Below are 16439 nucleotides of genomic sequence, written 5' to 3' on the forward strand. Positions count from 1 at the left end.
GGAAAACTGTATATTTACATGCAAAAGAATGAAGTTGGACTCTTACCTCATACCATAAATAAAAAGTAACTAAAAATGGACCAAAGACCTAAATGGAAGGCAGAAAACTCTTAGTAGAAAACATAAGGTAAAATCTTCATGACTCTGGGTTTGGCAATGATTTCTTTGATATGACACCAAATGCACAGGCAACAAAAGAAAACTTAAACTGAACTTCATCAAAATTAAAAACTTTGTACATCACAGTACACAAAGAGTAAAAAGGCAGGGCCTCCCTGGTGGCGCAGTGGTTGGGAGTCTGTCTGCCGATGCAGGGGACGCGGGTTCGTGCCCCGGTCCGGGAGGATCCCACATGCCGCGGAGCGGCTGGGCCCGTGAGCCATGACCGCTGAGCCTACGCGTCCCGAGCCTGTGCTCCACAACGGGAGAGGCCACAACAGTGAGAGGCCCGCGTACCGCAAAAAAAAAAAAAAAAAAAAAAAGAGTAAAAAGGCAACCCATGAAATAGGATAAAATATTTGCAAACCATGTATCTGATAAGGGATTAATACCCGGAATATATTTTTAAAAAAAACCTCAACAATTTAACAATAAAAAACCAAGCAACTTGACTAAAAATGGGCAAAAGAAGATACACAAATGGCCTAAAAGTACATAAAAAGATGTTCAACATCAAAAATAATCAGGGAAATGCAAATCATAACCACAATGAAATACTACTTCACACCCATTAGGATGGCTGTTATATATAAGTATATAAATAAAAAACACAGACTGTTAAAAGCATTTGGCGAGGATGTGGAGAAACTAGTGGGAATATAAAAATGTTATAGCTGCTACGGAAAATGGTATGGCTGTTTCTCAAAAAATTAAAAATAAAATTACCATATGATTTGGCAATTCTACTTGTGGATATACACTCAAAAAATTGAAAGCAGGGACTCAAGCAGATTCTTGCACACTCATATTAATAGCAGCATTATTCACAATAGCCAAGAGTTGGAAGCAACCCAAATGGCCATCAACGAATGAATGAATAAAATGTGGTCTATACAGACAATGAAATATTATTCAGCCTTAAAAACAAGGAAATTCCAATACATGCTACAACCCGAATGAAGCTTCAGGACATTATGCTAAGTGAAATAAGCCAGTCATAAGAAGACAAATACTGTATGATGACATTTACATGAGGCACCTAGAGTAGTCAAATTTGTAGACACAGAAAGTAGAATGGGGGTTGCCAGGTGCTGGGGGGAGGGAGGTGGGGAAACTAGTTAATGGACGTATTTTCAGCTGGGGAAGATGAAAGAGTTTTGAAGATGGAAGGTGGTGATGGTTGCACAACGATGTGAAGATACTTAATGCCACCGAATGGTATATTTTAAAATGTTTAAAATGGTAAATTTCACGTTCTGTATATTTTACCACAGTAAAAAAATACAAATAAGAATATCTTAGACCAAAATGTTTCCAGATAGCACCTTCTGTCACTGAGCACCTGGGTTAACACATCTTCCTCTCACTGTGGCCAGCAGAGGCTGCCTTGAGAGTTTCATAAAAAGATTTTAATTTCTATGATACCACAGTATCTTTAACTTCTTAATGCTGCTAGATATCATAAATGTGTCTATGTCATATAAAGCCCACACTAAGATGCATTTTTATAACCTTGTACCTAAATATTTCCTGTATATCTAATTTGAGATGTGATATTTTGCATATATTAATAACACAATATACTCACAAATAATATTATTTATTCACATGTACAATAATAAGCTAAATATTTGATACATGGATAGCAAAGTTAGTAAATGACCATTTGATTGACAATTAATTTATGAGCAATGTACCCCCAGGAGCCGTCTAACCTACATTTTTCTCTCTCTCAATTTAAGTGTCCCAGATTTATTTAAGGCACATGCTGTTCTCCTTTCCTAAAATAATTGTCCTCCTTCCTTCTACCCACTCAAATTCTACCTATTCTTTAGAGCTCAGCCAGAAGAAAGTATTTTATAAAGCATTTCCTGGCTATCCCAGCCCACTTCCATCCTCCTAATGTCCAGACTCTATATAATCATTTAGTGCTTAGTAATAGACTGCCTTGTATTATTTGCTACCATTTTATGTTTTAGAACCAACTAAAATGTACTGAGAAATTGATGATTATTCTAGCCTGAAAGGACAGCCCAAAACAGTGATACAAGGTACATTCACTAAAAGCAAATCGTGAACTTGCTTATTCTCTGTCAACTCTAATGCAGCTCAGTACGAATATGAGTTCAAAATCACTATTGATTAGGATTACTAAACTGGCTTACGGAAGACTGGGAGGAAAAATTCCCTCTCTGCGACCCCCAATACACACGCATCACACACACAGTAGCACACACATGCCCAACCACGTACACGGGAGCGCAGTTTGCACAGAAGTAGCAACTTTATGGAAAGAGACTCTGGAAACTAAAGCAGTAACATTTTTTGAGCACCCAATATGTGCAAAGCACTTTGCTGAGCCCTATGAATAAGGAATTCACACATCTACAGTCATCTTTAACCAAAATTCAAAGTCTATTACATTGGTGGTTAGGGCATGCTTCTGGGCATTGACTTAATCGGGGAATTTTCCTCTTGGATCAGACATGAAACCAAGCTGAGAAAAAAATATGAGAGGAGGTGGAGGGTAGTTGTCTTCCCCCTGCAGTAAAGAACCCATATTTCAACAAACTGAAGAAGTTTACTTGCTGTAGTTAAAACTACATATTGCTTTGAGTTCAAACTCTTTCTATTAATATGTAAGATTTATTGAAATTATATTGTTTAAGCAGGAACAAAAAAGCTGAAAATTATTTCAGGTTTTCAAGCCATAAGGGAAAATAGTGCCTTTAGGTTTTCCACTCAACTAGGAAAATTATAGCTTCATATCTGCAGCACTAAAGCTAATGCAATGTCAGCAGCTCCATCAAACTCTGTTGTTCAGTTTATAATTCAAGCAGAAATGTTCACTCCAAGCCCAAACTTGGCCTACACAATTTCAAAGAAAATGAAGAAGAAATTATTTTGGCTAGTGCTAACTTATAAAAGCAAAAGAGAGGGTCTTTTATAGAGTATTTCAAAAAACATCTAAGAATTTGAGAACATAACTGAGAATTACTGAGTTGACATCTTTCATTCCTAAGGTTATAGAAATACCCCCAAATTCCATGACATCATGTCAGCATCGGCAGTATCTTAACTACTTTCATGAAATTCTTCATCTGGTAGAATTTCATATCAGACAGAATTACTGTTCATAGGGAAAAAACAATTATAGTGGAAAATAAGGACAAATAGGTAGACAGTTCTCATGAGGGCATCATAAGACTTTAGATGTATTTTTCCTTTAAGTACTAACTCTCTAGTGAAACATACACACAGATAGAAAATGAAAAAAAAAAAATTCTAGTTTTTAAAGTGTTTTGCAGTGGCAGGCTGGAATTCCCAGAATCTAGCTTCCTCCTTCCAAATGTCATCTTAGAAACAACTTAGTGTTGAAGTGAACTTCTGGCAGCGGATGACAGGAACTATTGGGCTGACCAGCTCACTGGAGGTGGGCGGGTGTGAGTGAGGTGGGGAGCTAGTCAGTTCTGGGATGGCAATTCGACGTCATGTGGCAGGTGGGTTATAGACTGCCTTTGTGTCATCCTACGATGAGTCTAGCAGCCAACCCCTCAGTACTCTGATCTCCTACAGTACCTTCAAAATACATCAAAACTTTTGATAGTGTGGTATCAGGGCATCACATAAGAAAGTCATCCTTTCCTATCTGTAGAAGGCTCACTTGTATTAAATATGTTGATACCTTAGGTATTCCATGTCTGTTTTCATACAGCATTTATTAAAGCTGTACTATGCACCAGGCTACAGATGATCCAACAGGATTTCTCTCTTCAGGAGAAGTCAGGAGGAGGCGAGCAGTTCATAAGGACAACTCCAGTACAACTGTGGAGTGCCATCTGGATGACTTCACTGAAGACGATGCTGAGGTGTCAGAAGGACACCTTGTCTCTTCACCACCACGCACCTTTCACCACCTTTTGAAATCCGCTTCCCCTTCCTTCTTCCCTTAACGCTCATTTCGTCAAGCGTTCCCTGCGGATGGGACCCTGGGTCGTTTTGTGTGAAACCATCAGGCCTGGGAGAGCAGTACCAAGTACAATTTTCGGAGGGGACAGCGGTGGCGTCAGGAAGGGAAGGCTAGCCTGGGAGAGTTGCCTGCAGGGTCTGGTCGGGCTTTAGCATTGCGGGGGGGCAGAGGATTTACGGGGTTCTGGGCATACCTGGTTGAAGGGTGCGGCGATGAGCGAGGGTTCCCACATCTTAGAACCTGTGGTCGCCGTCCCGCCGTTCTCTTTTTTGGGTGCCATGCAGAGAACGGGAGGAGCATTGGCCTCTAAACAGGCCTAGGCCTGGACTAAGCGTCTCCGCTGCCATAGTAACCAAAGCCACGCCCAGTTCCTGAAGGAATTGTCTCTCCTCTGCCAAACCTGTTCTGAATCCTCAGGTCAACTGCTTCTGTCGCCATGGCAACTGAGTTTCCCGGAGCGCGCTGCAACTTGAGGGCGGGACTCCAGTCCCCTTGGTTAAATCTTAGGATTTCCCATCAGAAGAAATGTGCAAGTGGAGAGGGAAAGGACGAGGCTGGCCTCGAGCTGGTCAAGCTTTCTTTTACTCACTTCTACCCTCTGCTTCTTCTTAGAGCCTTCTCTGGCCCGAGGCATTGTCTTGAAATTCAAAATCCCTGGAATCCCGTCCAGGACTTCTTCACCAAGATGTCTTTCACCCTGGGTAATGAGCCAAATTTGTCCCCCGACCTCCATCCTCTGCTTTGGTCTCGGTTCTGCCTCCCAGGGCCTTAACTAAACAAGTCCAATCACTCTTCCACAGGACCCTTTATATAATTATAGTTGGGATTACTGTCTTTATAAACCTTTTTCTCTGCCTGAGTAGCCCCAGTTCTTTTACACTGTCCTCCACTGCTCACTAGAGTCTTTTTCCCCTTTCCCCACCTGCAGCACCAGTATCTAAAATATCCTGATCAGAGTTCCCAAAGTAATAATGATAGTAATAATAATAATGTAATAACAACTCTTGTTGTTTGAGCACTGGTTATATGCTGTACACAGTTATATTATTTAATTCTTAAAACAACCTTGTTCCAAGTCCCATAGTGTATCACTGATGGCACCAGATTTAGAATCCAGGATTCAAATGATTTTAAAGAATTAAACATTTTAAAATTCAAAAAAATGAAGATTTCAGGATGGAAGAATGCACTTCCAGTATAATCTTTTATGGATCCCTTTGTAAAGACCTACCAGGATAAATTTAAATATAGGTTTTCCAAAACTGATTTAGAGAATTGAAAATAAAGGTTTTATTACAGAATGTTTTTTGCCAGTTTTGGCCTGTTTCATTATTCCAGAGAAAGTGGTACTCTAGATAATTTATGATACAAAAGGGGAAGACATTATACAGTAACCCAATGTATAGGGAGTTTCATCTTAGAATTGGTCTAATTTCAGAAAATAGGTGTGAATGGCAATGTTCATAGTTTTAAGAAGCAAAAGCTGTTCAGCTAAAAGGGGACCCTGGCAAGAATAGAAAAAAAATCATTACCATCTGTCATACATTTATGCTCTTTTGGTATAATAAATTGTTTCCCCCACTAAATATAAGTTGAAACTTTATAAGCATATACTTTACTACATAAATTTTCCCATATGTCTGTGGCTGAAACAAAGCTATTTGGAGAATTTTCTTTCACATTGGCAGAGTCACTCCTGGTTTGTTTCAGTTTTTCCAGTAAGATTTTGCGTTTAACATTATTTAGCTCACCAAGGATCGTCTACTTTTAGGGATGCACTGTTTCTTTAGGAAACAGTGATTACGGAATTATTTTCTTTCAAGTTTTACACTTTGATCTTATAGTAAGTTCAGTGAACTCTTTTTCAGGTGTAAAGTCTGAGGCATGACTCTCATACATGAAAGGTTCTAGGCAGCTACTGATGTGTTCAGTGTTTCCACTGTTACCAGGTAACATCAGGAGCTATGGACCAATTCGCTTCTAGGCCAAGATTGCAGGCATTCAAAGCACATTTAGCTGCAGCAACCTGCTTGCCCTCAGCTCAGAAGGCCTCCCAGATGTCCTCGCGTTTCTCAGATTGGCATCCTACATCTAAGAACACCTTTCACTATCTGGTTGTGCTATTTACTATCATGATTACTGTGTTTGTAACGTTCAAAATAGAATGTTATAATGCATTGTCCTGGAGTCTTTATTGTGTGTGATGCAGAGGGCTTGATCTCTTTCAGCTACAAGGTCCTAAACATATGGAGAATATTACACCTGCTTTCAATGGTCAGCATTAGCTTCCTATTCCGTCCTGAGTGCAATTTAAAGTGTTGACTTTAATCTTTAAAGCTCCTCATTGTTTCGAAGCCAGTTACTCCAGATATCACATCTCTCCTTATGCATCATTGTGGCAATTAAAATCAGTTGCAGTGCTTGCAGTTCATAATCCCCAGTGAATTGTGGGAAGCCTGGGAGTAGATCACTTTATAACGAGGAACTTCCTAGGAACCCTGTTTCTGTCAATGATAAAAGCAATATTCAAAGTTTACCGTTTTGGCCTTGGATGTCTTGTCATATAACTATACATCTCTGGAACCATAATGAAGTGCTGCTGATTTAATTTTTATGTTATTTTATGTAATTTGTGGCCAAGCATTTAGAATATCAATCTACGTTTTAATGAATCAGATAAATAACAGTTGTATATATGAAAAAATAGGAAAAGCTACAATTCATCTGTTTCATATTTGTTAGTGTGGGAGTTTTTACTTGAGTATTCTCTCACTCAAGTTTTTCTTTGAATCTAATTTTAAATGTCTTCAGTGAAGGGATTTGCTAAAAATCCTTTGGGGACTATTTCAAAATCCATAACTCATGGTAAGTCATTTCTCTAAATGCTTAGCTAAATGTTTGATTTCTTAATGTTTTATCAGATGTCTGTTACTTATACATTTGCACTATGTTAAATAATAACTTTTTAAAATTGTGGACAAAGTTCAAAATCTATGTTTGAGGGGAACCTATACAAAAGTGTATTATGTCAGACCATGGAACAATCTTTTAGAGAGAAAAGATGATTTGTCATGGGGTTATGAGGAGCTGGGAGAATTATATATGGTGGTGTAGACAAACAGTGGTATCTGCTGCCCCTCCTTCCTCAGCTTCTATCTTTCTCTTTTCCAGCTTGACACTCTCTCTCAGCCTTCCTAAAAAACGCAGGGTACCATTAGGGAGACGTCTGAATGATTTCCAAGGAAGTTTGTCTCTGACTATGATCTTGTACATCTTAAATGCAACTATGCAGAGTTGCTTTTTTCTATCTTATACATGCCACTCCTTGTTTCCATGAATTAAAATCTTGCTTTTGCTGGCTTCCAACTTTTGTATAACATTCTGCTGTCAAATGCACCCAAATTAAGACTATCTGAAGGCACCATACTTCTCCACTTACTGAGAAAAGGGGTCCTGTTCAGTGGGACGAAGCTGCTTCATTTCCTCTTATATTTCAAACTCATAGATCATTTGTTTATTCAATGACTTTTCGTGTGCTTGCTTAGGTTTCTTCTGCCCTCCAAATGTGGTATTTTATAACATACCCATCTCTATGAAAGAATATGAATTTCTCTGATTAAATATCATTTTATTTCACTGGTTGATTGGTGTTTTTATTTATAGGGATAGGGAATACCAGAAGAAGAAAAGGGTCTGGGAGTGGGCTGGTGAGGAAATTAGGACTTTGGTTTTTAGAGAAATTCAGTTTGTATATACCTGAGACATCCAAACATGTAAAGTAGGTAACTGGATATGTGGGCCTGGTACTCAGAGCAGGGGTAGGCATGGGTGAGTCATTTACTTATCTGTAGCAATCGAGCCTGAGTGGATGAGCCTGCCTGGAGAGACCACCCAGTGAACAGGGGAGCAAAGCCTAAGGCTGAGCTTTAGGTGTCCAACGGTCAGTGGCTGTGAGGAAGAGGATGGGCCTGGGAGTGGAGGTGTGGCCAGAGAGGAAGGAAGGAATCCCAGTGGGGCTCGAGTCACTGGAGCCAAAGGCTGGGGGTATTTCCAGAATGAGGGAGTGCCCAGTAGTCCTGACTGCTACTGAGAAGCCAGGTAAGAAAGTCTGAAAAATGCCTGCTGGATGTAGGAACAAAGAGGTCAGTGGTGGTTGGCTGCTTTACTTCGAAGTCTTCGGAAAAGTCCACTGATAGACGAATGGATAAAGAAGATGTGGTAGATACAATGGAATATGACTCAGACATAAAAAGTAAGATCTTGCTATCTGCAACAACATGGATGGATCTAGAGGGTATTATGCTAAGTGAAATAAGTCAGAGAAAGACAAATACCTTATGATATCACTTATGTATGGAGTCTAAAAAAACAAAACAAAAACACACTCATGGATACAGAGATAAACAGGTGGTTGCCAGAGAGGAGGAAGGTGAGGGGGTGAAACAGGTGAAGGAGTGATTGAGAGGTATAAACCTCCAGCTATAAAATAAGCCACAGGGATGTAATATACAGCATAAGGGAAATGGTCAATAACATTGTAATAATTTTGTCTGGGGACAGATGGTTACTAGACTTAACATGGTGATCATTTTATAACGTATGCACATGTTAAATCACTATGTAGTACACCTGAAATTGTATGTCAACTATACTTCAATATAAAAAAAGAAAATAGCATCAGTGTTCATTTGAATGGGATTCCTATGCAGGTAATTTTTCTTACTGTTCTTGGATCAAACTAATTGTGGTGGTTGTTCATATATCAACTTGACTGGGCTAAGGGATGCCCAGATAGCTGGTAAAATACTATTTCTGGCTGTGTCTGTCAGACTATTTCTGGAAGAGATTAGCATTTGAATCGGTAGACTGAGTAAAGAAGATTGCCCTCACCAATTCTGTGAGCATCATCCAGTTGACTGAGGGCCTGAAGAGGACAAAAAGCAGATGAAAGACAAATCTCTCTGCCTGAGCTGGGACATCCATCTTCTGCCCTCAAATGTCAGTGCTCCTGGTTCTCAGGTCTTTGGCTTTGGAATGAAACTGCCCACCACTGGCTTGCCTGGGCTTCCAGATTTCAGAGAGCAGATCAAGGGACTTCTCAGCCTCTAAAATCTCATGAGCCAAACTCTCATTTTTTAATATCTATCTATCTCTTTATCTATAGATATAGATATCCTATTGGTTGTTTCTCTGAAGAACCCTAATACATTAATATTTAAGAGTGCATTTTTTAAAAGCTACATTTCCTATGGTTTTATATGCAGAGCGTTCTTTAAAAATCATATCAATACACAGTTTTTATTGTGTGCATTTTTTTGACCTTTTTGATATCGATTAGTATTGGCTTCTATGTGAAGTATAAAGAAATATTTACCACACTGACATCTTTTATGTTTTTAAGAAATTTAAGAGGGGATTTCATTGAAACCTAAAGATTCTTTCTAGTAAGAATTTAATAGAAAAAACACCATCTTACTGAAATCTACTTTAACTATGTTTTGTGAAAATGTCAGTCTAAAAAAGGAAGAAGGATTCCCTGATGTTAGGAAAAGGTCTTACACTCAATTTCTGTCCCCTTCCAAATACATATTCTCAGAAAACTTCCAATGAAAGCTCCATCTTATGGCTGATGTAAGTGGATATAAGGAAAGAATATGAGGAAAAAGAAAACATTTGAAGTCAGATATTAGGAAGAAAAGGAAGACTATAAGAAAATACTCATTCAAAAATAAAATAATTTCAGCCGATGCACAAGTCAATCAGCAGAACAAATATTGCTTTTAAAGGTCATATTAGGGGTTGCTTTCTCTGCCTCACTCCATTTCTGAATGAATCTATTCAGTTCTTCCACTATTTCCTTTACGGGAGCCAACCATTTCTAACTTCACCTACCAAAATAATGGTTTCATTGACTCTTATATTTCAACTCTTTGCTATATTAAACAAAACCTCATTCTTTGTTATGCTTTGATTGTTACACTTCTTTTGTGCATAGCAGTGCCTTCTTTATGCTCCCATAGTTTCCCTCCCCACCCGCCACCCCCCTGCTTAGGCTGGCTATTAAACTCTAAGCTTCTATTTTTGTTCACAATCAAGTTATACAATTTGTCAATCATCCACATTTTAAAACTTTTATGATTATTTTTGCCTAACAGTATGCATGCCATCTGAGCCAGCTGTCTTAATCCTTTAGAGTGTGGCCATTTTTCTCTGCTATACTTTTGGGTAATAACCACTGCCAATTTATCCTGCTAAGTAAATTCCTCATTTTATTGAAATTGTTTATACAAAGCTTTTTTTTAAAAAAAAATTATTTATTTTTGGCTGCGTTGGGTCTTCGTTGCTCCGTGGGCTTTCTCTAGTTGCGGTGAGTGGGGGCTACTCTTCGTTGCGGCACGAGGGCTCAGTAGTTGTGGTTCGTGGGCTCTAGAGCGCAAGCCCAGTAGTTGTAACACACGGGCTTAGCTGCTCCATGGCATGTGGGATCTTCCCGGACCAGGGCTTGTACCCATGTCCCCTGCATTGGCAGGCGGACTCTTAACCACTGTGCCACCAGGGAAGTCTCTATATAAAGCTTAAGTTACTCACATGTATGCCCATAATCTCTTCTCCCTCCCACTTCACTCTGGTAGAAGTCTGAAACCCTATTTATTTATGCTCATAGTTTCCCAAACTCCTCCATATTAGCTTTCTGACTTGCCATAGACTCCTTCCTCAATACAACAAAGGCTTATTAAAAATCAGAGAATCAAATCGGGTGCCAAGAGGCACTTCCAGAGATTATCTTGTACTGACAGGACAAAATTCTTTCTCCTGGTTCACCCTCTGCTGGCTGTGTGACAACCTTGACCAAATCACTTAACCCTTCTTTGCTTCAGTTTCTTTTTGAAATGGGGATAATCACGTTTGCACTACAGGGTTGTTGTGAAGATTAAAATAGTTAGTAGATATAACTGCTTAGTACAGTTCATGGCATATACTGTGCCCTCAATATATGCTAGCTAATATTTTTCAAATAAACTTTTTATTTTACAGTAGTTTTAGATTCACAGAAAAGTTGCAAAGCTAGTGCACATTGTACCCATATACCTCACACCCAGTTTTCCCTACATCTTAAATTAGCATGTTAAATTTGTCACAACTAATAAATCAATACTGATATGCTATTATTAACTAATGACTTTTAACCTAATGTCCTTTTTCTGTTGCAGGATCCCATCCAGGAGGCTGCAGTCCATTGAGATATCGTGTTTCCTTAGGCTCCTCTAAACTGTGACAATTTCTCAAACTTTCCTTGTTTTTGATGATTTGACAATTTGGGGTTGTAAAATGTTTTGCAGAATGTCCCTGGATTTTGGTTTGTATGATGTTTTTCTTATATTGATACTTAGGCAGGAGTCATGGGATTTGGGAGAAAGACTGAAGGCATAGGTACCATTCATGAGAATCACATCACATCAAGAGTACCTGCTCTCAACATGCCTTATCATTGAGGATGTTAATCTAGATCTCCACCATAAAGTGTCCCCTACCCCAACTTTCCACACTATATTCTTTGCAAGGAAGTCACTATGTGCAGTCACAGCCCACATTTAAAATCTGGGGAGTTATGTTCTACCTCCTTGAGGGGGGCAGTATCTACATAAATATTTGAAATTCTTCTGTATCAGAAAATTTCTACTCTCATTTATTTTATTCAATCAATCATTTATTTACATCAGTAAGAATCATAAATATTTATTTTATCCTTTGGGTTACAATCCAATACTACATTATTTATTTTGGCACCTAACTCAGTTGTTCCAGCTTTGGCTGTTGGGAGTACTTTCATTTGGCTCCTGGGTCTCCTTGATATGCCCCCTCATTGTTTTCCTTTTTCCTTTGAGCACTTCCTTACTTCCTGGCATTACAAGATGCTCCAGGCTCATGTTGCATATTCCTGCCCCAGCCCTAGAATCAGCCATTTCTCCAAAGAGCCCTAGTTCCTTATATTGGAGAATTGCATTAAAAACCCAGATCTGGGCACTGGGCATGCTCTTTGCTACTGGAGTGTGTTTTGTTTCTAGGCTCTCTCAGTAGAATGAATTAAGAAATAGCACATGTATATACACATACACACAATTATTTCTATATATACATATGTGTCTCTATTAAGGTAAACGTGAGTTCATACTGATGTTTACCACTCTAATCCAATACCACACAGTTCCTTCTAGCCTGCTAATATTTTATTTAGCTATTCATTCATTCAACAGACTTTGCTGAGTGCCTATTAGATGCCAGGCCTTATGCTCAGGACTGAGGAATAGAAAGTATGGTGGATAATATCCCCACTCTCATGTGGCTTAGAATTCAGGTGACAGCTTAAATATTTACTTTGGTACTATCAAGGATTGACATCACTCATAATAGTCTATTTTCACATCTCTCTATTTTTCCCACCATATTTCATTCCCCCACTTCCAAGACCGTACTACTTTCTATTCACCTATTTCCCTCTCTACCCTCATTTCTCTTCCAACTCTTTGTCCTCTGCAATTTTTCAACTCTCATAAAACACACTCCAGGAAAAAAGAGACTATAATATAAGCATATTACTACTTCCATTCCAAAGCTTTTTCACATCTCATTTTTGACTACAGAATTCCTTGAAGAAGATAAGGTTATTGCTAAGGTGTTTTGTCTATAGTGGTATCTTATGATTGCTACTGACATGTATGAACTTGTATGGGATGCTTCACAGAGGAGGCCCCAAATGGTCATGTATTTCTGTGAGAAATTGCAGGGCACAAGCTATTCTACTGGGCAGATAGATGATCTCTATTCATGCAAAACACTATAAGGCCACTGACTTTAGTGCCTTTCTTTGCTGCTTACTGAAAAAAGTTCAATGACATTTTTATATATTCTTACACTTAGTAAATATTTTCTTTTATGTTAAATTCAACCTGATCCTTCTCACCACTTGAGGGAAACTAAGATTATCTCTGCCCATGAAGGAAACTCACTTGTAATTTTCTTTCTCATACTGTCCTAGTTTCGTTTGGATAACAAATTTATACTAGCTTGTAAAATGGACCGTGCCATATATTCTTTTTTCCGTCTGCTGATGGAGTTTATATAAGACTGGAATGAACAATTCCTGGATTATTTAGAAGAGATCACCTACAAAATTATATAGGCCCAGTGATTTAAATTTTTTGTTGTTAAAAATTATTCAACTACTGATTTGATTTCCTTAATGGTTTTAACATTATTTAGGTTTTCTAGTTATTCTTGAGCTAGTTTTAGCCGGCTATACTTTCCTAAAAATGTTTTCATTTCTTTTGTTTTAGAATTAATGATATAAGGATGCCCATTGTCACCACTTTTATTCAACATAGTTTTGGAAGTCCTAGCCACAGCAATCAGAGAAGAAAAAGAAATAAAATGAATACAAATTGGAAAAGAAGTAAAACTGTCACTGTTTGCAGATGACATGATAATATACATAGAAAATCCCAAAGATGCTACGAGAAAACTATGAGAGCTCATCAGTGAATCTGGTAAAGTTGCAGGATACAAAATTAATACATAGAAATCTCTTGCATTCCTATACACTGACAACGAAAGATCAGAAAGAGAGATTAAAGAAACAGTCCCATTTACCATTGCAACAGAAAGAATAAAATACCTAGGAATAAACCTGCCTAAGGAGGCAAAAGACCTGTACTCAGAAAACTATAAATTACTGATGAAAAAAATCAAAGATGACACAAACAGTTGGAAAGATATACCATGTTCTTGGATTGGAAGAATCAATATTGTGACAATGAATATACTACCCAAAGCAATCTACAGATTCAATGCAAACTCTATCATATTACCAATAGCATTTTTCACAGAATTAGAACAAAACTTTACAAATGTATGGAAACACAAAAGACCAAGAATAGCCAAAGCAACCTTGAGAAAGAAAATGGAGCTGGAGGAATCAGGCTCCCTGACTTCAGACTATACTACAAAGCTACAGCAATCAAAACAGTATGGTACTGGCACAAAAAAAGAAATATAGATCAATGGAATAAGACAGTAAGTCCAGAGATAAACCCACACACTTATGGTCACCTAATCTATGGCAAAGGAGGCAGGAATTACAATGGAGAAAAGACAGCCTCTTCAATAAGTGGTGCTGGGAAAACTGGACAGCTACATGTAAAAGAATGAAATTAGAACATTCTCTAACATCATACAAAAAAATAAACTCAAAATGGATTAAAGGGCTTCCCTGGTGGCACAGTGGATAAGAATCTACCTGCCAATGCAGGGGACACAGTTTCGATCCCTGGTCTGGGAAGATTATATATGCCACGGAGCAACTAAGCACATGCACCACAACTACTGAGCCTGCACTCTAGAGCCTGCAAGCCACACTACTGAAGCCCGTGTGCCTAGAGCCCAGGCTCCACAACAAGAGAAGCCACCACAATGAGAAGCCTGCACACCACAACAAAGAGTAGCCCCTGCTCACCACAATTAGAGAAAGCCCGTGTGCAGCAACAAAGACCCAACACAGCCAAAGAGAAAGAAAAAAAAAAAGACATAACTTAAAAAAAAGTGGATTAAAGACCTAAATGTAAGGCCAGATACTAGAAAACTTTTACAGGAAAATATAGTGAGGACACTCTCTGACATAAATCGCAGAAAGGTCTTTTTGGATCTACCTCCTAGATTAATGAAAATAAAAACAAAAATAAACAAACAGGACCTAATTAAACTTCAAAGCTTTTGCACAGCAAAGGAAACCATAAACAAAATGAAAAGGAAACCCTCAGAATGGGAGAAAATATTTGCAAATGAATCAACTGAGAAGGGATTAATCTCCAAAATATACAAACAGCTCATGCAGCTCTATGTCAAAAAGACAAACAACCCAATCAAAAAATGGGCAGAAAATCTAAAAAGACAGTTTTCCAAAGAAAATATACAGATGGCCAAAAAGCACATGAAAAGATGCTCAACGTCACTAATTATTAGAGAAATGCAAGTCAAAACTACAATGAGATATCACCTCATACCAGTTAGAATGGCCATGATCAAAAAACCTACAAACAATAAATGCTGGAGAGGGTGTGGAGAAAAGGGAACCCTCCTACATTGTTGCTGGGAATACAAACTGGTACAACCACTATGGAGAACACTATCCAGGTTCCTTCAAAAAATGAAAATAGAGCTACCATATGAACCAGCAATCCCACTCCTGGGCATATATCTGAAGAAAACCATAATTCAAAAAGATACATGCACCCCAATGTTCACTGCAGCATTATTCACAATAGCCAGGACATGGAAGCAACCTAAATGTCCATCATCAGAGGAATGGATAAAGAAAATGTGGTATATATATATATACAATGGACTATCACTCAGCCATAAAAAAGAATGAAGTAATGCCATTTGCAGCAACATGGATGGACCTAGAGATTGTCATACCAAGTGAGGTAAGTCAGAAAAAGACAAATATCATGTGATATCACTTAAATGTGGAATCTAAAAAAAGGCTACAAATGAGCTTATCTACAAAACGGAAATAGAGTTACATATGTAGAAAATAAACTTATGTTTACTAGGGAGTAAAGATGGGGGAAAGGATAAATTGGAAGATTGGGATTGATACATATACACTATTATATATAAAATAGATAACTAATAAGGATCTACTGTATAGCACAGGGAACTCTACTCAATACTCTGTAAGGCCTGTATGGGAAAAGAATCTAAAAAGAGTGGATATATGTATTTGTATAACAGATTCACTTTGCTGTACACCTGAAACTAACACAACATTATAAATGAATTATACCCGAATAAATTTTTTTTAATGAAAAAAAAGAAAGAGAAATTAAGGAAACAATTCCATCACCATCACATCAAAAAGAATAAAATACCTAGGAATAAACTTACCTAAGGAGACAAAAGACCTCTACTCTGAAAACTATAAAACACTGATGGAAGAAACCAAAGATGGCAAAATCGATGGAAAGATATACCATGTTCTTGGATTGGAAGAATCAATATTGTCAAAGTGACAATAATACCCAAGGCAGTCTACAGATTCAATGCAATCCCTATCAAATTACCAATGGCAGTTTTCACAGAACTAAAACAAAAAATTTCACAATTTATATGGAAACACAAAAGACCCTGAATAGCCAAAGGAATTCTGAGGAAAAAGAAACAGGAGCTGGAGGAATCAGCCTCCCTGACTTCAGACTATAGTACAAAACTACAGTAATCAAAATAGTATGGTACTGGGCTTCCCAGTACCACT

At 38.1% G+C, this 16439-nt stretch overlaps 1 protein-coding gene across 1 annotated transcript in view; it reads right to left on the reverse strand.

Annotated features, from left to right (window-relative positions):
- Nucleotides 1-4409, reverse strand: part of SPAG17 (sperm associated antigen 17) — a 219757-nt gene extending 215348 nt beyond the window's left edge. Inside the window, 1 exon segment of the mRNA XM_065887534.1 lies at nucleotides 4323-4409. Coding sequence (XP_065743606.1) covers nucleotides 4323-4409 — 87 coding nt within the window.
- Nucleotides 4410-16439: the final 12030 nt, after the last annotated feature.

Source organism: Phocoena phocoena, chromosome 1 (assembly GCF_963924675.1).
Source record: "Phocoena phocoena chromosome 1, mPhoPho1.1, whole genome shotgun sequence".
Lineage (NCBI taxonomy): Eukaryota > Metazoa > Chordata > Mammalia > Artiodactyla > Phocoenidae > Phocoena > Phocoena phocoena.